The 26,337-nt window shown below is 37.4% G+C and overlaps 1 protein-coding gene and 2 long non-coding RNA genes across 4 annotated transcripts in view; 1 reads left to right on the top strand and 2 right to left on the bottom strand.

Moving 5' to 3' along the window:
• LOC122562144 overlaps window positions 1–2,401 on the bottom strand; it is a 13,019-nt gene extending 10,618 nt beyond the window's left edge. Inside the window, exon 1 of the long non-coding RNA XR_006315244.1 lies at window positions 2,361–2,401. This is a non-coding gene — a long non-coding RNA (uncharacterized LOC122562144). The remainder of the gene's footprint in view (window positions 1–2,360) is intronic.
• Window positions 1–26,337, top strand: part of abca5 (ATP-binding cassette, sub-family A (ABC1), member 5) — an 83,427-nt gene that overhangs the window by 38,303 nt on the left and 18,787 nt on the right. For both annotated transcript variants that reach the window (XM_043714725.1, XM_043714726.1), the window contains exons 12-22: window positions 1,829–2,004; window positions 4,542–4,661; window positions 8,204–8,342; window positions 8,780–8,870; window positions 10,639–10,778; window positions 10,977–11,096; window positions 14,208–14,418; window positions 18,542–18,711; window positions 19,274–19,401; window positions 20,442–20,582; window positions 25,908–26,021. In XM_043714725.1, the coding sequence (XP_043570660.1) occupies window positions 1,829–2,004; window positions 4,542–4,661; window positions 8,204–8,342; window positions 8,780–8,870; window positions 10,639–10,778; window positions 10,977–11,096; window positions 14,208–14,418; window positions 18,542–18,711; window positions 19,274–19,401; window positions 20,442–20,582; window positions 25,908–26,021 (1,550 nt within the window). The remainder of the gene's footprint in view (window positions 1–1,828; window positions 2,005–4,541; window positions 4,662–8,203; window positions 8,343–8,779; window positions 8,871–10,638; window positions 10,779–10,976; window positions 11,097–14,207; window positions 14,419–18,541; window positions 18,712–19,273; window positions 19,402–20,441; window positions 20,583–25,907; window positions 26,022–26,337) is intronic.
• Window positions 3,836–11,046, bottom strand: LOC122562143. Its single transcript, XR_006315243.1, has 3 exons — window positions 10,958–11,046; window positions 8,194–8,269; window positions 3,836–3,918 (listed from the first exon to the last, which is right to left on the bottom strand). It is a non-coding gene; the product is annotated as an uncharacterized LOC122562143 (long non-coding RNA).

Here is a 26,337-nt window from a genome sequence, read left to right as displayed (position 1 = left end):
GAGTATATTTAAGATGGAGATAGAAAGGTTCTTGATTGTAAAGGGGATCAAGGGGAGAATGGGGGTTGAGAAACTTTTAAGCCATGATTGAATGGCACCGCAGATTTCATGGGCTGAATGGCCTAATTTCTGCTCCTATGTCTTATGTTTCTTACAAGAGGTCTGGCTAGGAGCTTCTTAAACAATGGATTACACTATATACCTAATTATCCTCCATGCAATTATCTTTTTTTATTATAATAGGCAAATTTCATAACTGTCTGTTTGAATCTTGAGACATTGAGACAGTTCTGGACCTTCTGTCCCTGGAGCCCTCTAAGTGGATAGATCGTGAAGTTTAACTTTAAAATAATAAGATGGTAGTCAGTTGATTAGATACCAGTGCTTAAAGTGGGACTTCAGCAAAGACATTTTGTTGTAGTTATTTAAGGAAGCGGAAAACTGTTGGTGAGCAAGAGCTTATTCTCAATACATGTCTTTAGCATGCAGAGACAATTATTGTTCAACTGCTAAAGCCATATTTTTCTCTTTGTTTAACCCCTTGTCATTTCCTGATAATCTGCATCGACTCTTTCATGTAACATTGTTATGTAATATTATGTTAACAGCCCCACACAGTGTTGCAGTACTTTTTAACTGCTACATATCATTTTAATACACAAAGGCAAATCACACATTCTGTTATTATTATAAAATAATATTATAAAATAACCTATTACAAAATAACTTTTATCTCCTTTTTTTGCTGACTCGTTTTAGAAAAAAATATATACTGCCTTAGAATAGAAACCTGTACTCTAAGTATGTTTTCATTAGACTATCAAAGTGGAACAAATTTTTTACACCCTATTCTATCTACAAAGTTTTTTCCTTCTGGGATAATGGCATTGCTGTCTGCAGCAACATCTGTTGGCCATCCTTAATTGCCTTGAACTAAGTGGGTTCCTAGGCTTTTTCAGAGGGCTACTAAGTGTCAACCATATTGCAATGGAGTCACATGTCAGGATGACAGATTACTCTTCCCAAAGGACATTAATGAATCAGATGGGCTTTTACAACAGCTGTTTCCTGGTTTCTATTAGACTAGCTTTTAATTCTAGATTTATTAATTGAATTTAAATTTTACCTGTGGTGGGATTTGAACCCATGCCCTCAGAACATTTAGCCTGGCTCTCTGGATTAGTAGTCTACTGAAAATACCAGTGCTATTTCCCTTATTATTAGCAACCATCAAAAAGATTACAAAATGGAAATTCAACCTTAACATAAAAAGATAAATCTTTGTTTCCAAAGAATGATAAATATTTCATTCAAAATTTAATTAAGTATATTTAAATTTCCAGCAAAATCCCAAAGTCTGAAAAAAACCTATCTCTACAGATGGTTTCTCAAAATTCTAACACTGAACTTACTGACTTAAAAGTGGGAACCAGAACAAGACATTTTTACAAGTGAGCAGTATTTAACCAGCATTCTTCCAAAAAGGCTGCATTACTAGCAAATTTTAATCCATCATTGTAACAATAAAATCTGATAATTTTTCATGTTTTTTTTTATTTGATGTGTTGGCCATGTTGGAGTAGTGTTGTTGTAGTGTAACTCTCCTCATTGTGCTTTTATGGTCAGACCAGTCCAATCAGTGAGTATAGTACCTAAACTACTCTGTTCTGTGTGAATAAGATTTTCTCTGAACAATAGGAAATATGCTAATACTCTTCAGGTGAAAATTTGTGTAAATCACTATTCATCTGCACACGGGTTAGAAAGCTGCTTGTTTCAGGACCATGATTAGTAAGATTTAATGTGAGTTTTTCTTCCTCCCTCATAGGTTGTGCAACAGTTTATGGATACAGAGTTTCTGAATTGGATGAAATAATTCAGATCAGAAAGATGATGGGGGTTTGTCCACAGTTTGATGTCCTATTTTACAGTCTTACAGTAAAGGAACATTTAAAAATTCTTGCTATGATAAAAGGAATCACAGCACAGGAAATTGATAAAGAGGTAAGTCTGCGAAGAGCTTACAAAACCCTTTTCAATACCACTTCCTAATTCAGTTTTGGTGCTTGTTCCTTTTTGATTTGCATTTTTAAATTGTTGGGTTTTATTTGTGAGGATATAAATGTAAGAAGTTAATCTAGCAAATAAATGAATATTTGTTTGTATCTGATTACAATAAAAATGACCAGGTATTTGTCAGAATCACAAATGTATGAATTTACCTTTCATTACAATACTCTCCTAAATTCTGTATCAGAAGTGCACAAAAATCATACATATTCATGTAAAACTCAATCCCTTGCAAATGTCAACCTTAAATGGTTTTGGCTTTGAAACAAAACATAATTTTTTTTGCATACCTCATGTAAAGTCGACCTTACTTCTTTGAGGATCAAAGCCTAAAAATATCAGAATCAAAGTATAATCTTTACAATCACATCAAAGATCTTATGTCATTAAAAAAAGTTACAATTTCCAGATATCTTCCCATTTCTACTGAGCAATTAAAACAGGAAGAATGTAGATCAACCTTGATTTTAGTGTTACAGTTAAGTATAAGGTATTATTTTTCAGTAAGAAAAATAACAAGGTATCTTATTACTTGAAAAACAAGAATCAAAATAGATTGAAGGTGCAACAGGATTTGGGGGTACAAATGTACAAATCACTAAAGGTTGCAGAGACCATAACAGAAGGAAACTAAGCACTAGGGTTTATTTCTAGAAAGTTACAACTTACTATGATCCAAGCTAATGTTATTACTGGACAAGTCAGATCCCAGGCTGAAATCTGATAGAACATATTTTGTTACCTTTTTGGTTTCAACAAGTTGGCCTTTACTCAAACACAAGCACATAATGTTGCAGATTTGGTATTAATAATAAAACAGAAGTTTATCAGAAAAACAAGGTAAATGAGAATAAATCAAACTATTTACACCTGACACAAATTAACAATTTGATAAAATACAATCCCATTAATCCCAACAACACCCCTTTACGATACTCAAGCATCGGAGAGCGTTCCCTTCTCTATCAAAAACATAGAGCTTAACTTTAATGCTTCAACTCTGGATGCCAAAAATCTGATCGTGTCTTCCTTAAGTCTTCAGACAACTGAGTTTAAGATTATTTCAGCTTTACACAACCCCTTCAGCATGTTACGTCAACAAATTCTGGATTGGAACTTTCAAACTAAACTCATTTTCAATGTGGTAACCTGTCTTGCTTCTTCAAGAGAAACTGATTTCCACAGCTTGAACCATGACTTCTGTAAATTTGAACTGAAACTAAAAGGTTTTTTTAAGCAATAGGTGTTTTCCCTAACCCAAACAATTCTATATGCTTCCAACTGAAGCCTAATTTACTACATTGTTTAATTTGTTCACTGGTAAAACCTCTTCCAGTGTAAACAAATTCCCATTAACCCCTAAAAACTATTTCTCTCAAGCACTTTTAAACAAAGTATGGCTCATAAAGTCTTACAAATTAATCATTAAATCCTCTACATACAAACAAACGGTCCCAAATATCTCTAACTCAAAATTGAAACACACATCTCACATCACAAAGTGAAAATTAAAACCATTCTGCTAAACTTGTATCTAATCTTAGTGGGACCTCATTGGAATTCTGTTTACAGTCTGGTAGCCATACCATAACAAGTTAGAGAAGCACTGGAGAAGGTGCATGAAAGATTTCTTCCTAAAGAAGGAAGGTAGGTATAACCTCACAGTTCTAAACTATCAGGAAAAGATGAACAGATTGGCTTGCCTTTCTCTTGGAGAACCAGATTGAAGGATGAACAGATTGAGATTTTTCAAATTAATGGAAGAGTTTCATAGAGTAGACACAGAGGACAGGACTTTTTCCATGAGCTTCAGCAGTCTGTGATTAAGTTGAAATGGGGATCAGAAACCTGAATTGAAATGGAAAAATTAATAAACCACTGATTTTCCATTAATTGGCCAATTTGCAATCAGAAAGTAGATATGCCATTGAATTAAGGAAGGTGGTTGAGCTCTCAAAGCCAGTCGGAGGTCCTCTAGATTGATAGCAGGATGCATTTCCAGATAAGTGACTGAGAGAGCATGCCAAGATGGAGTTGTCTTCTAACATTTTTTTAAATTTAAAATGAACAAAAGGCTAGGGTTCCATTGCACCTTTCAGAAAATAACCCAGGAGCATAACGATTCTAGGATCTGGCACTGTGAAGTTTTATGTCAACCATCATCAAGTAGAATGTTTCACAGTGCACCAAGAAATCAAATAGGAAATTCAGAAGAAATTCGCTAGCACAGAAAGTAGAACAGATTCAATTATGGGGCAACAGACCCAAGATATAAGTAGAGAGTTTTGTGCTTTTAAGGTTGTCTTGGTGTTTAAAAAAAAGAACATTTATACAGTAATTCGCATAATGACTGATCTTTGTGCTGGTCAGTGTTGGAGTGATTTTCAGTTAGTATTTTTGAATGCATTTATTCAAAATGATTTTGAAAATAATCAGTTTTTAACTTATCTTTTCATTGTTGCTTATTTCAGGTGCTGAATGTCATAAAAGAACTGGATATGGAAACGATTATGGATGTCCGTGCAGAAAAACTTAGTGGTGGACAAAAAAGGAAACTTTCAATGGGGATGGCAATTTTGGGAGATCCTAAGGTGAGACATCAGTGGTGGATCTATAGGTATGGTTACGCTTTTTATTTTAATCAGTGATATGAACTCTCAACCAGTAATACACCAATTAGTATAATGAAAGATATTTTTGAAACTACTTCAAAAATTATTTTTACATTTCCAAAATTTTAGTCCTATTTTATCTACTAAGACCATAAAACCTGCATCCTAGGCTTTTTAAAGATGTGATTGCAAAGAGTAGAGGCAATATTTATAATTTTCCAAATTTTTTTAGATTCTGGAATGGTCCTGGTAGGTTAGAAATAGGAAAAATACACATTTTATTAAAAATGAGAAGGAGACAGAAAGCAGGAAACTCTAATCATTTAGCCTAACATCTGTAAAATGGTGATTGCTGAACTCCATTATTATGGAGGTCATAGCAGTGTCCTTAAAAAATCATAATGGGATCAACAGAGTTAATGTGGTTTATTGAAAGGGAAATCATGTTTGTAACTAATTTATTAATATTTTTTGATTAGGTATGCCAGAAATGAATAAAGTGAAAGCTATAGATAAGGTGAACTTGGATTTCCAAGAGGCATTTGCACCACCTACATAATAGGTGGTACAGTAGCTCAGTGGTTAGCAAAGCTGCCTTATAGGATCAGGGATCCAAGTTCGATTTCACCCACGGGCAACTGCCTATGTGGTGTTTACACATTCTCCCTGTGTCTGCATAGGTTTCCTCCCGGTGTTCTGGTTTCCTCCCACAGTCTAAAGATGTGCATGTTAAGTGGACTGGCCATGCTAAATTGTCTTCAGGCGAGGTGGATTAGCTATGCTAAAAATGGGGGGTTACAGAGAAAGGATAGGGGGCTGTGTCTGAGTGGGATGCTCTTCAGAGGATTGATGCAGACTTGATAGACCATTGAGCCTCTTTTTGAGCTGTTGGGGTTCTTAAAGATAAGAAAAAATGACTTAGGGTAATATATTAATATTGGTTAGTTAACGATAAGCAAACAGTAACAATAAATATCTTTCTTGGTTTGGTAAGCTCCAGCTAGTGGAATTCTACAAGGATCAGACCTGGGACCTCAACTATTTACAATCTATATCATTGACTTAGATATAAGGACCAAATTTGTGGTACCTAAATTTGCTGATGACACAAGACTAGGTAAATTGTCAATTAGACTGAATCATCTGCTTTTTCATTAAGTATTACTTCTGATGAGGCTTTTGGAGGGTTTGTCACCATAAGGTCTGGCAAGATTTCTCTTACCAAATTCTTATTGTTAACTTCCTGTCCTGGTCCTATGGTGTCCTGTTGCTCAATTCTCACCCCATCTTACCATTTACAATTCTCGGCACTCAAATTTATAATGGACCCCAATTTTGCTCTTAACACAAAAGTATCAGCTTTTGCAGAACACATTGCTGACAACTATCAAGAATATTTTTATCAGCTTCCAAATGAAAATTTCCACAAATCCACGGTCTTTTCTATTCTTATGTCCTTGAAAAGGGACCAGGCAGTATGAGGCAAGAAATATAAATCAGATTTACATGATATAGATGTAGGAGAATAGGTTGAGAAATACAGTTGGGATTAAGACAAAGTGTTAAAAGAGACAAACAGTAAAAGTAAAATTTAACATTTTATTTTCAAAAAGCAGGAACAATTTTCCTAGGGAATGAGACTCCACTATTGTTAAAAAAAAACTTTTCAAGACTAACGAGGCTGTTAGCTGTTGATCATTTATAACATTTGTTATAAAGTTGTAGGCATGTACTGTACCTTTAAGAGAGAGTGAAAGTTGGGAAGCCTGTGATGTGACTGACTGCAGGCACAAAATGTGCTGGACAACTTAAAGATGTAACATTTGAGATGGAGCTCAGGTTACACAACAATTTGAATTTAGCCAATCAGTTTAAAGTATGCCTCAAGATAATAAAACCCAATCGAATTTGAATTTTACTGTTTTAACAACATCAAACCAATGAGATGTTTTGGGGAATAAAAGTCAGGCATTTTGAACAGTTGGCCAGAGAAGCAAAGAGCACCAATACAGACTGCCAGCAGATCTGATCTCTGAAAGGTACCTTTATCTATGAAAGACCTGTGCAGCAGAAGACCGAAGAAAAGAAGACAGGAAGATACAAAGGGAAGATTGACAGCTGTCTGGTTTTGAAACTTGATTTGAAACTAAATCATAATTGATGGTTTTATTGGATCAGTATATTGTTATAGGGTGGGAGGTAGATAAATTGATCAGACAAATGAGGCTTAAAGTATAGATAGTTGTTGTTTAATGTTCTCTTTTCTTGGAGTTAAAGAATAAATTGTTAATGTTTTCTTTAATTAGTGGAATTTAGGTAGTTCTTTATCACTCGTACTTTTACAGATTATGGGGTGAGGTGAGCTTTTCTGTGTGTCTGGTTTAAATTAGCAGAGAGGTTTACCCTGTGTCGGAACACATTGATTAAAATACACTATTTCATAAACACAGTCTATCTTAACTTTGACAGCCATGATTAGTACTGACCTTGGGTAAATACCCAAAATTCACACCATCAGTACCGAGTCTGTCAGAAGTGAAACAATGGTGCATCCTATGGAGGAGGAGGAACTCTGGATTTCCACATTTAATTATGGAAGTGGAGACTCTAGAATAACACATTATTAAAGTGAAATTTGAACCCATATATCATTGAAAAGTGAAATGCTGAATCTTCTAAAATTTTCTATATATCTCCGTGCATAAAATGTTTAGAAGCATAAGTACATTTTTGTTATTTTATTTTAAATAATTTCACCTGTTTATTGTAGAATTTTATGAATAGTCAGTAAACTTACTTCCAACGGACTTATATATTAATTTCTGTTTTCGTATTATGAGAAAAGTTTATCAACTCGGACCTGAAGTGAAATCCGTTAAGACTCCACATAAATAATGATCACAATAAGATCTGATAGCTCAGAAAGGTTTTCATCTTTTTGATATGCCTCATGATGTTCCACAGTAAAAGAACAAAGTGCCAATCTTTGTATCTACCTGTCCAAATAAACACTTCTTAAAGATATTACAAATTATCGAAAATGTGAGCAATTCTTTTGTCTCCAATTATCTAAGCAGCAGTTCATTTTACTTTATTATATATAGCGGCCATTATTGCCAGTTAATGCAATACTTTTGCACTGTGCAGTTTTAGCTTAAGGTATTGTATATAGAAATAGGATAGTATTTCTATATTCCTTTGATTCTTTTGGTTAACTTTCTTCATGTTTTGTTCGGCACTGATATATTAGCATTAATGGTCTTTTTATTTTAAGTACTTCTCTGTTTGAATTATTTTACTTAAAAAAAGTCACTGTTACAAAGTGACTTGTTTTTTCTAGTTGCTTAACAGATGAGTTCAGAATAATAAATGTATCCCATTATATCTGGAGGATGCTTGCATCAACAATTTAAATGTAAGAACACAGTGTTTATAAACTTGTAGTTTTTCCTCTGTAAAAAAGGATTTATTTGTTTTCTATAATTTAGTTAATCTGTAATATTGCTCTCACCTCTTTAAAGGTTTTACTACTTGATGAACCAACTGCTGGGATGGATCCTTGTTCGCGACAGCAGGTGTGGGCATTGCTGAAAAAGCGGAAAATAGGAAGGGTCATACTGTTGACTACTCACTTCATAGATGAAGCTGATATTCTGGCGGGTTAGTGCTGATTATCGCATTTTAATGCTCTAACTTTCTATGTTTACAAAGCCCAAGTTCCCTTAAAATTTAAATTTTTCTTTAAATCTCTTGGTGCTGCTATTAGAAGAAACCTAATTAGTTTCAAATCTCCTTTCAGTTTTAAAGAAAGAAAATACACAAACTGTTGAAAAATAGTTTAGCAATGGAATGCAGTCGTAAACTTTGCTTCCTTTTCTGTCAAAGTAACGTATTTGTTTATAAAACACAGCAATATAGATCACCACTTATATTTGTTTAAATATTAAATTTGTTATTGACACTGGCAGCGCTCACTGAATTTTATGTAAACCTAAGGATTTCTCAACAGCAGATCATGATATTTATGGCATTATAATTGACATAAAACATTTGATAGAATTGATATAGTCTGTGTATGTTTTTCTGTCTTGGTGTAGATCGTAAAGCTGTCATCTCACAAGGGCAGCTCAAATGTGTTGGCTCCTCGCTGTTCCTGAAATCAAAATTTGGTGTGGGCTATAACCTCAGGTAAGTATTACATGTACATTTTGAGGGTTCAATAAGAAATCTTCTTAAGGGCATTATGTTGGGTATAGTGCCTACTTTGGAAATTGTCAAAAGTTGACACATTTTTGGGAGGAATCGGAGCACCCAGAAGAACCCCATGCAGACGCAGGGAGAATGTGCAACCTCTACGCAGTCTCCCAAGGCTGGAATTGAACCCAGGTCCCTAGCACTGGGAGGCAGCAGTGCTAACTATTGAGTCCCCTCATGTAGAGCTGAAGACTCTAATTGACTGTGATTTTTATCAACAGGAATGGGTTTAATTTGCTGAGTGCAAGTTATCCAAAAAAGAAATCTGCATGTAAACTCCAGGAGTAGGCTGTTCAGCCGTTCAAGCATTTCCACCATTAAATACGATAATGGCAGATCTGTGGCCTAAATCCATATATCTGCTATTGGCCCATATCACTCAATTCTTTTCTTAACAAAAATCTATCAATGTCAGATTTAAAATTAACAACTGATCCAGCATCCACTGCCATTGTGGAAGCGTGTCTGAAACATCTAGCACCCTTTGTGTATAGAAGTACTTCCTAACTTCTGTCCTGAACAGACTGGCCCTAATTCTCAGATTATGCCTCCTAGTTCTAGAATCCCCAACGAGTAGGAATAATTCATCTTTATCTTGTTAATAGCTTGAATGCTTTGATTAGATCACCCTTTAATCTTCTAAATTTTAGAGTAAAGAAAACAAACCTAATTTATGTCATCTCTACAGGTGAACAGGGCTCTAGTGCTGTTTAAAATATTCTTCAGGTACCTGGACAGCTAAGTTCCAACATTTCACCCAAAGAAGAGACAAAGGTTGTTGTAGTATTCTGTCCACTACATAATTTCAACCCATGGAAAAAGGTTCAGCTTGGATTTGCAGGTGAAATGCTGTGGATGTAGACACTTCAACTGCTACCCAATCTCTGATCATGTGCAGCTGGTTTATCAGATTTTTAATTCCTCTGAGAAATCCATGCTCACAGCCCTCATTCTCAAATCCCTGTTCAAGTCCTTTTTACAATTATTTCTAGAATTAGCTTCTACCACATTTTCTGTATTCAAGATTCTAACAACTCTGAGGAGGAAAAAATACGCTTTAAATGTGTTTGAAATCATTTACCAATAAATTTAAACTTGTGACTCCTAGTTACTCATCAACCTGCTAGAGGAAAATATTTTTCTCTCAACTTTATTGAAACCACTCATTATCTTGAAATCCTCGTAACCTCTCTATCCAATGACAACAGTCCTATGTTTTCCAGCTTCCCTTCATAACTGAAGTCCCTCATCACCTGTAATACCTGAACAAACTTTATGTGTACTCTACCTAGGGTCTTTTTAATTTCTTCCTTCAGTGTGGGGCTCACCATTCTTCATTGTACTCCAACTGAGGTATCATTTGTTAAGTTCAGTTATGAAAATTAGGTTTCCATCCAAAGAAATTACATCGTAAAATCTTTTATTTAACAACAGCATGTAAACATTTTGGATACATTTCATCAGTGGCACAGCTTCCAGGGTCTTGATTTGGAATTTTGCTTACTTCAGCATATTCAATTTACTTATATAGAAAATTTGCGTATAAATGTGCAATACAAAGATTGAGAAATAGAGCAGTGTAATTTGCAGATTACATAATCAATCATGATGTTCTAAGAAACTCTGCCAATTTCATGCAGTGCCATCTATATTCAATATCTGGTTATAGTATCTATAATATTTGATTTTTGATTTTGAACAGAATGTCTGTAAATGAGTCCTGCTACCCTGATAAAGTGACATCATTGGTCAAATATCATATACCAAATGCTGAATTTTCACAATTGCATGAGCTGGATCTGGCATATACTTTACCTCTTCAGGATGTTAATAAATTTGCAGGTATTCATTTTCCTAATTCTGGTGTATTTAACAAGTACTTTAATTAGTAATAGCACAAAGATTGTGTAACTTGTTGTTTTGGGGGGAATAAAAAGTATTGTAGATTGTAAATTGGTATATCTCCTTCTAAACATGCCTGCCGATGATAATGTTGTGATTACAATAGAACAGTTCATTACTTATATTCTCCGTCTTCAGGTCTATTTGAAGATTTGGACAGCCATACCAATCTTGGAATTGACAGCTATGGTGTTTCCATGACATCCTTGGATGAGGTTTTCTTAAAATTGGAGGAAGAATCAGAAATAGATCAAGCAGGCCAGTATACCTTGCAATAGATTAACAGGGTGCTGTACAACTATAGTTTTATCTGTCGACGTGCACTTTTGAATGCTCACATTGCAGCAAATTCTCAAAGGGGAGCATGAGCAGCCGGAGGTGGTGCCTCATGCGAGTCAGAGTAGGAATAGCAGAATAGAACAAATGAGTGCATGGCTGAAGAGCTGGTGCAGGGGACAGGGATTCAGATTTTTGGATCATTGGGATGTCTTCTGGGGCAGAAGTGGCTGTACAAGAGGACAGGTTGTAGTTGAATGGAGGGAGGCCAATATTGTGGAGGGGACATTTGCTAGAGCTATTCGGAAGGCTTTAAACTAGTTTGGCAGGGGTGTGGGAACGTAAACAGTAGTAGACAAGAGAGAAGATCCAGATGCTATAGAGAATAAGTTAAATGGATAAGGCAGGCAAGAGCAAGTTAAATAGATAAAGCAGAGAATGATGAAAGACTGATTGATTAATTAAAATGCATTTATTTCAGTGTAAGACGCCTGACAGTTAAGGCAGATGGATAAGAACATGGGACTGAGGTATCATAGTTCTTACAGCAATATGGCTGAGGAATGGACAGGATTGACAGCTCAATGTTCTGGGGTATAGATGCTATAGAAAGGTTAGAAGGAGAAGCAAGAAGTGGAGTTTTTGATTATGGAAAACATCACAACAGTACTTAGATCCTGGGGGATCATCCAGTAAAATTATATGGGTATAACAGAGAATAATTAGGGGATGATGACTTTGATGGGATTGTATTGTATGCCGCCCCGCCCCAGGTAGTCAGCAGACAATTGAGGAGCAGATATGTAAGGAGATCGCAGATAGCCATAAAAATAATAGTATTCAAACAGTAGGGGATTTAAACTTTCTAGACTGGGACTGTGCTTGGATGGGGAGGGGTTTGTTAAATCTTTTAAGAAAACTTTGTCAATCAATATGTAGATGGCCGTACTAGAAAAAGGACAAAATTTGACCTCCTCTTGGGAAGTAAGGCAGGACAAGTGACTGAGGTGTTAGTTTGGGACCAGTGACCATAATTCTATTAGTTTTAAAATAGTTATGGAAAAGCATAGGTCCCATCCTCAAATTAATTTTCTAGATTGGGATAAGACCAATTTTTATGGTATTAGACAGGAACTTTCAAAAGTTGACTGGGGGAGGCTGTTTGAAGGTAAAGGGGCATCTGGCAAGTGGCAGACTTTTAAAAGCAAGATCATGAGAATTCAACGACAGCATGTTCCTGCGAGTGTAAGGGGCGAGGATGGCAAAGCTAGAGGTATTGAGGCTGTGGTCAAGAAAAAGAGCAGAATCCCTACATGGAAACAGGCCAAAACTAATATTTTACATCAGTATTTACTGTGCAGAAAGACATGAAAGCTAGGGCACTCGGAAATAAATAATGATGTCTTGAAAAGAGTTCACATTTCAAAAAAGGAGTTGCTGGAGATCTTAAAATGCATAAAGTTAGATAAGTCTCTGGGACCTGGTCAAATGTATCCCAGGACATTTTAAGAAGTTTGGGAAGAAATTGTGGGGACCCTATCAGATATGTTTGTGTCATCAATAGCCACAAATGTGGCTGAAGACTGGAGGATGGCTAATGTTGTGCCACTATTTAAGAAAGGCTGCAAGGAAAATCCAGAGAACTACAGACTGGTGAACCTAACCTCAATGGTGGCTAAGTTTTTGGATGGGATTTATATGCATTTAGAAAGGCAAGGATTGAATAGGGACAATCAGCAGAGCTTTGTGCATGGGAAATTGTGTTACAGAAACTTAATTGAGTTTTTTTGAAGAGATAACCAACAAGATAGATGAAAGCAGAGCGATACATGGACTTTAGCGAGGCCTTTGACAAGATTTTGGTTGATAGACTAGTTAGTAAGGTTAGATCACATGGGATCCAGGGAAAGTTGGCTATAAAATTGGCTTGATGGGAGGAGACCAAAGGGGAGTGATAGAGGATTGTTGTTCAGACTGGAGGCTTGTGACCAGCGGTGTGCTGCAAGGTTCAGTGCTGGGTCCACTGTTATTTGTCATTTGTGTAAATGATTTGAATGAGAATTTAAGGGGCATGGTTAGCAAGTTTGCAGATGACACCAAAATTGGTGGTATAGTGGACAGTCTAAGGCTATCTAAGAGCACTGCCGGATCTTGATCAATTGGGCTAGTGGGCTGAGGAATGGCAGATAGAGTTTTATTTAGATAAATGCAAGGTTTGACATTTTGGTAAGACAAACCAGGCAGGATTTGCGCAGTTAATAGTAGGGCATTGGGGAGTGTTGTCGAGAGACCTAGGGGTGCGGGTACATAGTTTCTTGAAAGTGGTGTCACAGATAGACAGGGTGATGAAATGGATGTTTGGCATGCTTGCCTCCATTGATCAGAACATTGAGTACAGGAATTGCAGCATCATGTTACAGTTGTACAAGACATTGGTAAGGCCGCATTTGGAATATTGTGTAAATTTCTGGTCGGCCTGCTATAGGAAGGATGTTATTACGCTGGAAAGGGTGCAAAAACGATTTACAAGGATGTTGCTGTGACTGGAAGGTTTGAGCTATAAGGAGAGGCTTGATAGGCTGGCCCATTTTCCCTGGAGAATAGCAGGCTCAGGGGTGACCTTATAGAAGTATATAAAGTCATGAGGGACAGAGATGAGTTGAATAGCCAAGGTCATTTTCCCAGGGAGGGCATTCCAAAACTAGAAAGCGTAAGTCTAAGGTGAGAGGGGGAAGATTTAAAAGAGACCTAAGATGCAATTTTTTCACATAGAGGGTGCTGCTTTTATGGAACAAGTGCCAGAGAAATGGTAAAGATGAGTACAATTACAAGATTTAAAAGACATTTGGACAAATACATAGATAAGAAAGATTTAGAGGAATGTGAGCCAAACAGCGGCAAATGGGACTAGTTCAGTTTAGGAAACGTGGTCGGCATGGACGAGTTGGACCGAAGGGTCTGTTTCCGTGCTGCATGACTCTATGACTCCATTTACTCCACTTCAGCTAAAACTAAGCAACCAGTAAATGCAAGAGTACATTTTTTTATCACTGTCTTGATCCTAATTATTTGAATTTCTCTGTTTTCTTTCAGATTATAGCGTTTTTACCAAGGATCCAGCACCGGATGTAATAGCAAATGAAGAAGACATTTGCATTGACTGCATTGATCACCAGCTACTGACTTTCCCAGAAACTAACTCGGCAATGTTGACTGGCATTGCTCTGTGGCAACACCAATTTCGCACCATAGCATGGTTGCGTTTGATGAATTTCAGTCGAGAACGCAGTGCACTCCTTTATATGTAGGTATAATAGGAAAATTGGAGCACGGAAAAGATATTGGTGTTTATGTTTCTCATCAATACCTAATGTTTTCGTTTAGCATGCTACCATCATTTCAAATAGAGTATTTATATTTTCATCTGTGTATATGGACTTTTGTGGTCCATGTGTGTTATTGAATTCTGCCATTGAAAATTTTTCAAAGAAGAGCAGCTAAAATGATGACTAATTTCCAAACTGACATGCATTGAAAACATTTTAAGGAAGGTGTGCTTGTGGGTATCGACACAAGGAAACATAATCTGAGTTTTTAAATTCTGAAGGCCAATTTGATCAAATGTTCAAAGTTCTCCATATTAAGATGGGAACAAATAAATGAGCTGCATTGCAAGTAATCAAAGGAGATCATTCTGCTAAACATAATTTAGTGAATAATTAGACGTTGAATGATAATACATTGAGCTTTAACATTTCATAAGAACATAAACATTAGAAACAGGATTGGGAATTCAGCCCCTAAAACATGTTCGGCCATTCAGTATCAATATAGCTGCTCTAATCTTAGTCTCAACTTCACTTTGCTGTCTGCTCCCTTTAATCCCTCAACCTATTACTAGTTTAAAAATCTATCAGCCATTTTAGAATCATTTAGCCTAGTGATGAACATAAAACATATAAGAAATGAATGGGCACCTTTCTAATTTACTAGCAAATAAAGATAAAATCACTACAATCCTAGCAGACCATGAGACTGTGAATACAGTCGAGATGATTGGTGATGGTTTAACCTGAGCCTCAAGCTAGGAGAGAGGACAGTCCTTCATAGTAACTTCAACCAGTGTGGGGATTGAACCCAAGCTGATGGCATCACTCCGCATCATAAACATGCTGTCCAGCCAACTGAGTTAATGCAGAGGCTTCGTACTTCGTTCTAAATAAACAAGAAAATAATATAGTGTCAGTAGGTTTTTACATGGACCAAAATAAGGGAATGTTTTAGAAAATTTAATAATTTTTGTAACATTCCTCACTCCTCCTGTTCCTTCAGTTCATTTCTTTAGACTTCCATCGAATTATTGAAAAGTTGGGGCACAGAAAGAGGCCATATTGTCCAATATTTATCTGACCAGTCTGCCATGTAGGATCTTATCAAACGCCTTACTAAATTCCATGTAGACAACACTGCATGACTTCATCAATCGCCTTTGTTAGTTATAGAGTCATAGAGCTGTACAGCATTGAAACAGATCCTTTAGTCTAACTCGTCCATACCGCCCAAGTTTCCTAAATTGGACTAATCCCATTTTCCTGCATCTAACTCATATCCCTTTAACCCTTTCCTATTCATGTACATGTCCAAATGTCTTTTCAATCATTTAATTGTACTTGCCTCTGCCACTTCCTCCGGCAGTTCATTTCCTACATGCACCACTCTCTATGTGAAAAAGTTGCCCCTCCGGTCCATTTTAAATCTTTCCTCTATCATTTTAAACTTATGCCCTCTAGTTTTGGACTCCCCTATCCTTGGAAAAATACATTAGCTATTCACCTTATCTATGTCCCTCATGATTTTATAAACCTCAATAAGGTCACCCCTCAGTCTCCTAAGCTCCAGGGAAAAATGTCTCAGTCTATCCAGCCTCTTCTTATAACTTAAACCCTCCAATCTCAGCAACATCCCTGTAACATTTTTCTGTACCCTGTTTAGTTTAACAACAGCCTTCCAATAGCAAGATGACCAGAATTGTATGCAGTATTCTAAAAGAGGTCTCCCTAATGTCTTGTACAGCCACAACATGACATCCTAACTCCTATATTCAGTGCTCTAACCAATGAAGGCAAGCATGCTTCCTTTTCCATAATGATGACAAATCTCACTGTATTATCGTCAATATCTCCAAAATGGTTACCCACCCGTCTTCATCTACTTGTCCAGCTTCATTTCCAAAGACAAAATCTAGAATTCCCTCTACCTCCCTGTCATTAAAGACCATAAGACCATCAGACATAGGAGTGGAAGTAAGGCCATTCGATCCATCGAGTCCACTCCGCCAATAATGGCTGATGGGTGTTTCAAATCCACTTACCCGCACTGTCCCTGTAGCCCTTAATTCCTTGCAAGATCAATAATTTATCAATCTCTGCCTTGAAAACATTGCGTTCCGTGGCAATGAATTCCACAGGCCCACCACTCTTTGGCTGAAGAAATGTTTCCTCATTTCAATTCTAAATTGACCCCCTCTAATTCTAAGGCTGTGCCCATGGATCCTAGTCTCCTCGACTAACAGAAACAAATTCCCAGCGTCCACCCTTTCTAAGCCATGCGTTTTCTTGTAAGTTTCTATTAGATCTCCCCTCAACCTTCTAAACTCTAATGAATACAATCCCAGGATCCTCAGTCGTTCATCGTATGTTAGGCCTACCATTCCAGGGATCGTCCGTGTGAATCTCCGCTGGACATATGCCAGTGCCAGTATGTCCTTCCTGAGGTGTGGGGCCCAAAATTGGTCACAGTATTTTAAATGGTTTTATGCTTGTTATGTGCTGACTAAAGGAAAGTTTTCTTGTATACAGTTCAATATGTTTGTGCCTACTATGCCTTTCATGCTGTTCATGTCCCAGTCGATATTAGAGTAATTGTAGCCCCATAACTGTTATTGTCATCATATTTTTGCACTCAGAAATTTGTCTACATATTTGCTATTCTATTTTGCTTCCATGATTTGGGGTCTTCAGAACAGCTCTCGCAGTGTACTTGCCCCATCTTTCTTCTGAGCTCAACTCATATTGCCTGATTTAGTGATTTAATTTGGTATATTATCTGTCCTCAAAGCTGTAATTGATTCTGTAAGCTTTACCTCCACTTTATCTGTTTCTACACATTATTTTGTGTTCGGTGCAGAAAACTTAAATTGCAAATTTAGATTCTTGTGTGGCTATTAATCACACAGTTAATGATACAGAGATTGTTTCCCAAAAATTGCTATAAGTTGTGATATATTCAAATGCATCACTCCTGTTTAATATAATCTCTTTGAATCATGCTTTTACATATCCTTTGGGAGAGTTATTTCCACATACCACCAAATATGTTTTACCTCCTTCTACCTCAATTGATCCTTTCACATTCACTGAAACTACTAATATCAGCAGCTATGGTTCTGTAAACAAAATTCATTTCTCACTTTTAGCTTTCTAAGAGCTCACTTATCCTTTCCCCTTTTGACTTGGAGTTGACATGAAGTGAAAACTGTGGGTGGCATCTTCTGCTCTCACTGGTGGTGAGCTTGGATGTAAAAAGGTCATGTGCCCAAAGCCAAGACCTGAACCTGTCTGCCCTCCCATTACCACCATCATTTATGTGCTGGTAGCAAGACCCAACGTCGGACGTTCCCACCCAGGTTCAGGGCCTTAAATGGCCAATTAATGATCACAATGGCATCATTGTGTCTTTGCTGGCATTGACCAGCTTTGGGTGGGCCTGATGAAGGGCTTATGCCCGAAACATCGATTATCCTGCTTCTCAGATGCTGCCTGACCAGCTGTGCTTTTCCAGCACCACACTCTTCAACTCTGAAAACCTTGCGGCCAGCTTGTCTCTTCCTGGGCAGGTGGAGGGTGTATAGTTGTCACTCAATCAAAAGCGCTCAATGCCTGACCGAAAGATTGAACATTGTGAGAAGAAGATTGGGCTGAGTGTCATTGCTGCCAACCCCCAATCCCCAAGCACGCTTCATGATCCTTAGCCTACAGTACTCCTCATATCCATAATACTTGAGTCTGGGTTGCTCCCACATCCTGGAACTCTGAACCTGGTACTTCCACTAGCATGCTGCTGAACAGAAGAGCTACTGACTTCTGATTAGCCAGTGGCCATTGGTAGGGCAGAATTCTGCCCCCAGAGTGTTTGTGGTTCAGTGGGATTTCCCAAAAAGAGGCAGAGTGGCTCATTTTTTTGATTATCTAGCCAACTTACAAGACCTTCAATATTGCTGCAAAATTCTGTCTTATATACATATACTTTATTATCAGAAGTATTCTAAGGTTTAATTTAATAACAGATAATGTTATTTCTCAAGCTTACTGTTGAGTGAAATTTTCTCTTAAAATAAGTTTTGAATAACATTTTTCAATACTTAACAGCATTTACATAATCGGCCTTTTGATATCCATTGTGGTTATGATGGCTTTATTAAACGGTACTCTTAGTCGAAAGGATGTTTCAGTGGAACTATCCCCTGAGTTAATTCTACTCCATCAAGAACAAAACCCCCAAAAATATACCACTAGTCTTCTTCTGAAAAATTCTACAGGTAAGACCTAAGTGGAATAACATTCATTGTGGAAAGCTTCTGAGAACCAAATAATTAATTAAACAGATTCTCAACAGAGAAGTCTGAACTATTCATTGTAACATACCATTATATGCCACTGTTTGTAGATCTTTTGCTCATTGATTAGCCTGCATGTTTTATTAAATAACCTTTACTTCAGCAGAGCATCAATCCAATTTGTTCCTTTTCTGTAGAAGTACAACTTTCCTCTATGGGAAACACCATTCTAGCACCTCATGCATTGAAATTATGTACATTAATAGTTGTTGCACCAGTGCAAGCAAAGGTCTGTAAGAAAAAAAAACTGATGTTTCAGGATGACCATCCTAAACTCGAGGAAAATATTCTGACAAAAATGGTCCTGATATTATATTTTAACAATGAGTCCCAAAGTAGCATTTGATCAATAGGCAGCACTGAGAAACAAGCATTTGAAAATTTAAGATTTCAAAATGAAGTGTGACTTACTTATATGTATCTGAACATAATTTATGATAAATTATCATTTTTATGCTTTGTTTTATTTTTAATTTCATATTAGGCAGTAATATTGATAAACTTGTCCACGCTTTTGAAGCACAGAGCGTGAAAGTGGAGATGTTCAATGATAGTGAATTCACGGATGTTGCTCCACACAATGCAGCACTAAATGTGTCACTTTCAGAAGAGGTAATAGATTTGAACAGAACCTGTGAGAAGAGTTCAATTGTATCATGATTTACATGTATTTAAAAGAAAACTTGTTCAAAGATATTTTTGTTTGTTCATTTTGTTTTATGTGCTGTCCCATTTTTATTATTATTGTTGTTCAGCCAGAAAAGGCCTTTAATTACCCCATGATTAATTGTCCATAAAGTTTGTTTGAAATGAAGCAAACCTGATAAAATAAGAAGAAAAAGAATATTTACTTTTAATTTCAAAAGTAAAAGTTACTCAATTCCATGACCTGCCACATAGCAATATTATTAATGAAGCTTGCCTGATTGAGGCAAGTTAGTTGAAGATGTTGCATAAAAGATTTAAGAAATGTTAAGAACAGGCATTTGCTCCGAACCATAATTTTTTTCTTTATAACTAAATTTTAAACTGAACCAAACTTAACTTTATTATTCTCTGAATATATTAAGTCGAATTAGCAAGTATGTAATAATTACAAATAAGACTCCCTGGATATGAATATCTAAGAGAAATTCAATAACTGTTCTGTCCTTGAATGCAGTAAATATGTTAGCACATATGACCTTTTGAATGACATAACCACCAAAGCTACCAGAATATACATAACTCACCTTGTTTTTGTTTCCCTTATATATTAAAGATGAATCTTCAGTATACTTAAGTATTTATCATCTTAAGATAAATCCCATAAATTTATTTTATGACTGGAATGCTCCTCCATGATACCATATTTCATTACAAGTTCAGTTACTGTACAGTGGAGTAAATTGATATTGTATAAACCACCAAGGCTCACAAGAAATTACTTCCGTCTTCCAAACAAACTGATATACAAGTTGTTTCATTCTTACGAATGGGAAAGAAGGGAGTTCAGTTATGGCAATTCATTCCTTTGTAACATGCCATAATGCATTACAAATGTTTTTCTTGAAGAACTTATCCCGTTGTATTAATGTAAAGTTAAGAATTTACATTTCTTGGATAATGTTTTCATTACCATCTCTCCCTCTGTTTCCTGTGTTCTTGTTCAGAAACAGTACATGTTCACAGCAGTGTTCAACAGCACAGTGATTCACTCACTGCCGGTGTTAATCAACATGATCAGTAATGCCCTCCTCATTAGCGTAAATGGTTCCGGTGGAATTCACACGTGGAGCAAACCATTCCACTTAGTAAGTTAAGTGCTGTACAGATCTAAAGTGATGCTGATTATAGAAGTATTGATTTTTACCTTCTATTTGTTTTTACAATTTCCAAAGAGACCAATAGTTTAAGAGATATGAATTTCTCAGAGACTGAAAGTATCACAAGATTTAATATTTTAAGACTTTTACTGTAACAGAACTAAAATTAACATAGACCAAACATTGCTTTATAGGCAACCATTGTACCAAACCACACAAAAGGTACTTTCTCATTAACTGAGTAACAAAAATTAGATATCGCGCAACCTATTTTTATATTAAATCAACTCTCAACAGATTTGTAGCATCGTACAATCAACTCCAAATTCCTCTCTTCATATCTAGCAGTCTTCCTTCTCCCTGTCACGCAGCACAAGTCTTTTAGTGTGCTTTTGTAAGACATGATATAGAGGTGCCAGTGTTGAGCTGGGTGGACAAGGTCCGAAGTCACACAATGCAAGGTTATAGTCCAACAGGTTTATTTGAAATCACAAGTTTTTGGAGTACTGCTCCTTCATCAGGTGGACTATAACCTGGGTGTCCTGTGACTTCTGACCTTTTGAAAGGCTCATAGCAGGGAAGCAGCTGAGTGTTTTTTTTTTAATTTAACTACTTTTTCTTTCCTAAATCTACAATAGTGAGTAAAGTGGGTTCCTTTTTGATTATATGTTTTGTTGACCTGTCTCTTGATTAACCTTTAAAAATATAAAACATAGATCCTAAATTAGCCTGGAGCAGTGTTTTTAGAGCAGTAAGATTGTGCTGAGACTGGGTCTGTAGATTGCTAAAGGGCAAAGAGGGCCTTTAGTAGAGAGATGTGCTCTTCCGTTGGATGTGGGAGAGTAGGAAGAATTTTTATGTCACTGATTATTATGTCTGCAGGAGGTATTTGGTTGCGAATCCTGTCGGATTGCATAGATTGGTTGGAGTAGCAGTTAGAGGCAATGAGGAACTTACAGGAGCTAAGGGGTGTGATGGATGGCAGTTGCAAGAAGGGAAGTAAACCGAAGATACAGTCAGGTAGATTGGTTACATCAAGGAAAGGTAGGAGAGGGAGGCAGGTCATGCAGGAGTCTCCTGTGGCTATCCCCATCTCAAGTGGGTAAGCTGTTTTGGAAAATGTAGGGGGTGATGGACTCTCAGGGGAATGTAGCACTGACAGCCAGATTTCTGGTACTGAGACAGGTTCTAATGTAATGAGGGGCAGATCAGGTTCCAAGCGATTGATTGTGATAGGGGACACTCTAGTCGGAGGCACAGACAGACGTTTCTGCAGCTGACAGAATGGTGTTGTCTCTCTGCTGCCAGGATCAAGGACATCTTGGAGAGACGGTAGAAGTTTCTCAAAGAGGAGAAGTTTCTCAAAGAGGAGATTTTGAGGAGAGAACCATAGGAAATTAGGAATTTAACTAAGAGGTCCATGTGGGTAGTAATATCTGGATTACTCCTGATGCCACGAGCTAGTGAGGGTAGGAACAGGAGAATAGAGCAGATGAATGTGTGGCTGAGGAGCTGGTGCAGGGGAGAAGGGTTCACATTTTTGGATCATTGGAATCTCTTCTATGGTAGAAGGAACCTTTGTAAGAAGGATGGATTGTACCTGAGTTAAAAGGGAACTAATATACTGGCTGGGAGATTTGTTAGAGCTACTTGAGAGGATTTAAACTAGTCTGTGGGGGAGGGGGTGGTTTGTGGGTGGAACCCAGATAGTGAAGAAAGAGATCAGTCTTAGACTGGTACAGTTGGGAAAAGGAGCAAATCAAACTGTCAGGACAGGCAGGCATGATCAAAGTAGATAACGAGGTGGGATGGCTAAATTAAAGTGCATTTATTTCAATGCAAGAGGCCGAGTAGGTAAGACAGATGAACTCGGCATGGTGAGGATTACATAGCAATTATAGAGTCGTGGCTCTGGGATGGCCGGGACTAGCAGCTTAATGTTCCAGGGTATAGATGCTATGGGAAGGATAGAAAGGGGGACAAGAAAAAAAAGGCAGTGTCTTTTTCATTAGGGATAACATCATGGCTGTGCTTAGGGAAGATATTCCTGGGAGTACATCCAGGGTCGTTATCTGGGTAGAACTGAGAAATAAGAAAAGGATGACCACCTTATTGGGACTGTACTATAGAGCCCCCAGTAGCCTGCGGGAAATGGAGAAAAAAAATTGTAAGGAGATCCCCGTGTGTACAAGAACGTTTTCTGATTCAGTATGTGGATGTACCTACAAGAGAAAGTTCAAAACTTGACCTGCTCTTGGAAAATAAGGCAGTCCAGGTGACTCAGGCGTCAGTGGGGGAGCACTTTCGGGCCAGTGACCATTATTCTATTAAAATAGTGATGGAAAAGGATAGACCAGATCTAAAAGTTAAAGTTCTAAATTGGAAGAAGGCAATTTTGGCAATATTAGACAAGAACTTTCAAAAGTTGATTGGGAGCAGATGTTTGCAGGTAAAGGGACAGCTTAAAAATGGGAAGCCTTCAGAAATGAGATAACTAGAATCTAGAGACAGTATATTCTTGTTAGGGTGAAGGGCAAGACTGGGAATGTTGGATTACAAGAGGAATTGAGGATTTGGTCAAGAGAAAGAAGGAAGCATATGTCAAGTATAGACAGTTGAGATTGAGTGAATCCTTAGAAGAGTACAAAGGCAGTAGGAATTTACTTAAGAGGAAAATCTGGAGGACAAAAAGGGGACATGAGATAGCTTTGGCAAATAGGGTTAAGGTAAATCCAAAGAGATTCTGCAAATACATTAAAGACAAAAGAGTAACAAAGGAGAGAATGGGGCCCCTTAAAGATCAGCAAGGCCGTTTACGTGTGGCAGATACTAAATGAGTATTTTGCATCAGTGTTTACTGTGGAGAAGGAATGGAAGCTAGAGAAAATGGGGAAAAAAAATAGCGACATCTTGAAGAATGTCCGTATTACAGAGGAGGTGTGCTGGATTCTTAAAATGCATGCAGATGGATAAATCTCTGGGACCTAATCAGGTGTACCCGAGAGCTCTGTGGGAAGCTAGGGAAGTGATTGCTGGAGCCCCTTGCTGAGATATTTAGATCATTGATAAGTGCCGGAAGACTGGATTTTGGCTAACATAGTGCCACTATTTAAGAAAGGTGGTAAGGAAAAGCCAGGGAAATATAGACTGGTGAGCCTGACATCAGTGGTGGGCAAATTGTTGGAGGGAATCCTGAGGGACAGGATTTACATGTATTTGGAAAGGCAAGGACTGATTAGGGATAACAACACGTCTTTGTGCATGGGAAATTGTGTCTCACTAACTTAATAGAGTTTTTGAAGAAGTGACGAAGAAGATAGATGAGGGCAGAGCAGTAGATGTGATCTGTATGGACATCAGTAAAGCATTTGACAAGGTTCCTCATGGTGGAGTAGTTCGCAAGGTTAGAAAACATGGAATACCTGGAGGACGAGCCAGTTTGGATACAGAACTGACTTGAAGGTTGAAGACCAATGGTGGTGGTGAAGGGTTGATTTTTAGAATGCAGATTGTGACCAACAGTATCCCACAAGGATCCGTGCTGAGTCCATTACTTTTCATCATTTTATATAAATGATTTGGATGTGAACACAGGAGGTACAGTTACTAAGTTTCCAAATGACATCAAAATTGGAGGTGCAGTGGACAGTGAAGAAGATTACCTCGGAGTACAACGGGATCTTGATCAGATGAGCCAATGGGCCAAGGAGTGGCAGATGGAGATTAATTTAGATAAAGGTGAGGTGCTGAATTTTGAAAAGGCAAATCAGAGCAGGACTTATACATTTAATGGAAAGTTCCTGGGGAGTGTTGCTGAACAGAAAGACCTTTAGGAGTGCAGGTTCGTAGTTCCTTGAAAGTGGAGTCTCACGTAGATAGGAAAGCAAAGAAGGCATTTGGTATGCTTGCCTTCATTCGTCAGTGCATTAAGTATACGGGTTGGGAGGTCATATTGCGGCTGTACAGAGCATTAGTACGACAACTTTTGGGATACTGCTTACAAATCTGGTTTCTGTACTATCGGAAGGATGTTGTGAAATTTGAAAGGGTTCAGAAAAGATTTACAAGGATTTTGCCAGGTTTGGAGGATTTGAGCTATAGGGAGAGGCTGAACAGGCTGGGATATTTTCCCTGAAGTGTCAGAGGCTGATGGGTGACCTTGGAGGTTTATAAAGTTATGAGGGGCATGGATAGAGTAAATAGACAAGGTCTTTTCCCTGGGTGGGACAGTCCAGAACTAGAGGCATAGGTTTAGGGTGAGAGGGAAAAATTTCAAAGGGACCTAATGGGCAACTTTTTCACGCGTATGGAATGAGCTGCCAGAGGAAGTGGTGGAGGCTGGTACAATTACAACAATTAAAAGGCATCTGGATGGGTATATGAATAGGAAGGGTTTAGAGGGCTATGGGCCAAGTGCTGGCAAATGGGACTAGATTAATTTAGGATATCTCAGAATTAAAGAAGATCACCATTGCCCGCATCAGGATATTTATTCTGTTTTAACTTAAACTGAATGACTTTTTTTAAGAATGTCCTTCTGAAGCCTCAACTGCATAAGACTGTCTGATTAAGACTAGTTGCTAGTCTTTCTGCTTCTGTAGGCTGTCTGTTCTTCACTAAAAATGTCTGTTCACTTAAAATGTAAATTACTTTTTTTTATCAGTGCAGTGGATTTGAAAATGTACTGAATTGCTTTGGATAATTTAGAAACTACTGTTTGAATTTATCATAATAGTTTCCCTATGCCATATGTGAAACAGTCAATATATGTACAATTGTACAAGATGTATGAACTCATTCATTGTTGTGAGCACAACGTTATCACAGTTCCAATCAAGTGTATCATGTCTTACACTTTAAGTTTACAGCCAATCAATACTATAAAAATGTTATCAGTTGATTTTCTGTCATGTTATTTGTAGGTCAAAAATGTAACTTATTCTTTCATTCTCTCTCTCTCTTTCTCTCTCTCTCTCTGTCGAGCTCACATTCTCTCTCCTTTTCGTTTTGTCCTTTTCATCTTTTTTCACTCTTGCGGATTTTCTTCTTACACTTTTCAGATTCCCTTTGCTTGTTGTCTCTGACAGAGGCCTAGTGCTTAATGTGCTATATCAATCATCTAATATCGAATGATCACACCTCCCCCAAGAAGTTCTTTGATTCTTAATTCTGGGTTAACATTACAGCTTCAGGTTTCTTACAGTAGTATCTCTTTAAGCAATCACTTATTTGTACATTTTTAGATATAAATATTAAAGTGCTGCACACACACAAATAAAAATGAAAATGAATGTTTTCTCACATCTGTTTCAGACAATCACAGATGCTGATTTTAAGGAAAAGGTTTATATGGCTTTGGCAGTTTTGGGGTTGTTATCAGCAGCCTTGCCAGGATGCTACACCATGGATAATTCACGAGATCGTGAGGTAAAGATCTGATTTCATTAATGACAAAATATTTTAGTTTGTCCTCATGAGGGTAGGCAGACAGACATTGGAGGAAGCCGTCTATACAGCTTAGGCAGATGTCCAAATAAAAAATGCATTGAGGAAAGCCTGACATGTGGCCAAAAGTGGAAAATTAAGTTGTAAAATCCATGAGTGAAAACTGACAAAAGGGACTCTCCCTTCTCATGATCTATCTGAACGTTTGCTCTGAAACTAGCAAAAATATTCCGCCTTGTAAATTTCAAGCCAGCTCAGTACAATGTACTATGTTTATACAGAGACAATAAAAGACAAG

Source organism: Chiloscyllium plagiosum, chromosome 24 (assembly GCF_004010195.1).
Source record: "Chiloscyllium plagiosum isolate BGI_BamShark_2017 chromosome 24, ASM401019v2, whole genome shotgun sequence".
Lineage (NCBI taxonomy): Eukaryota > Metazoa > Chordata > Chondrichthyes > Orectolobiformes > Hemiscylliidae > Chiloscyllium > Chiloscyllium plagiosum.
This window is presented reverse-complemented; position numbering and strand designations above follow the sequence as displayed.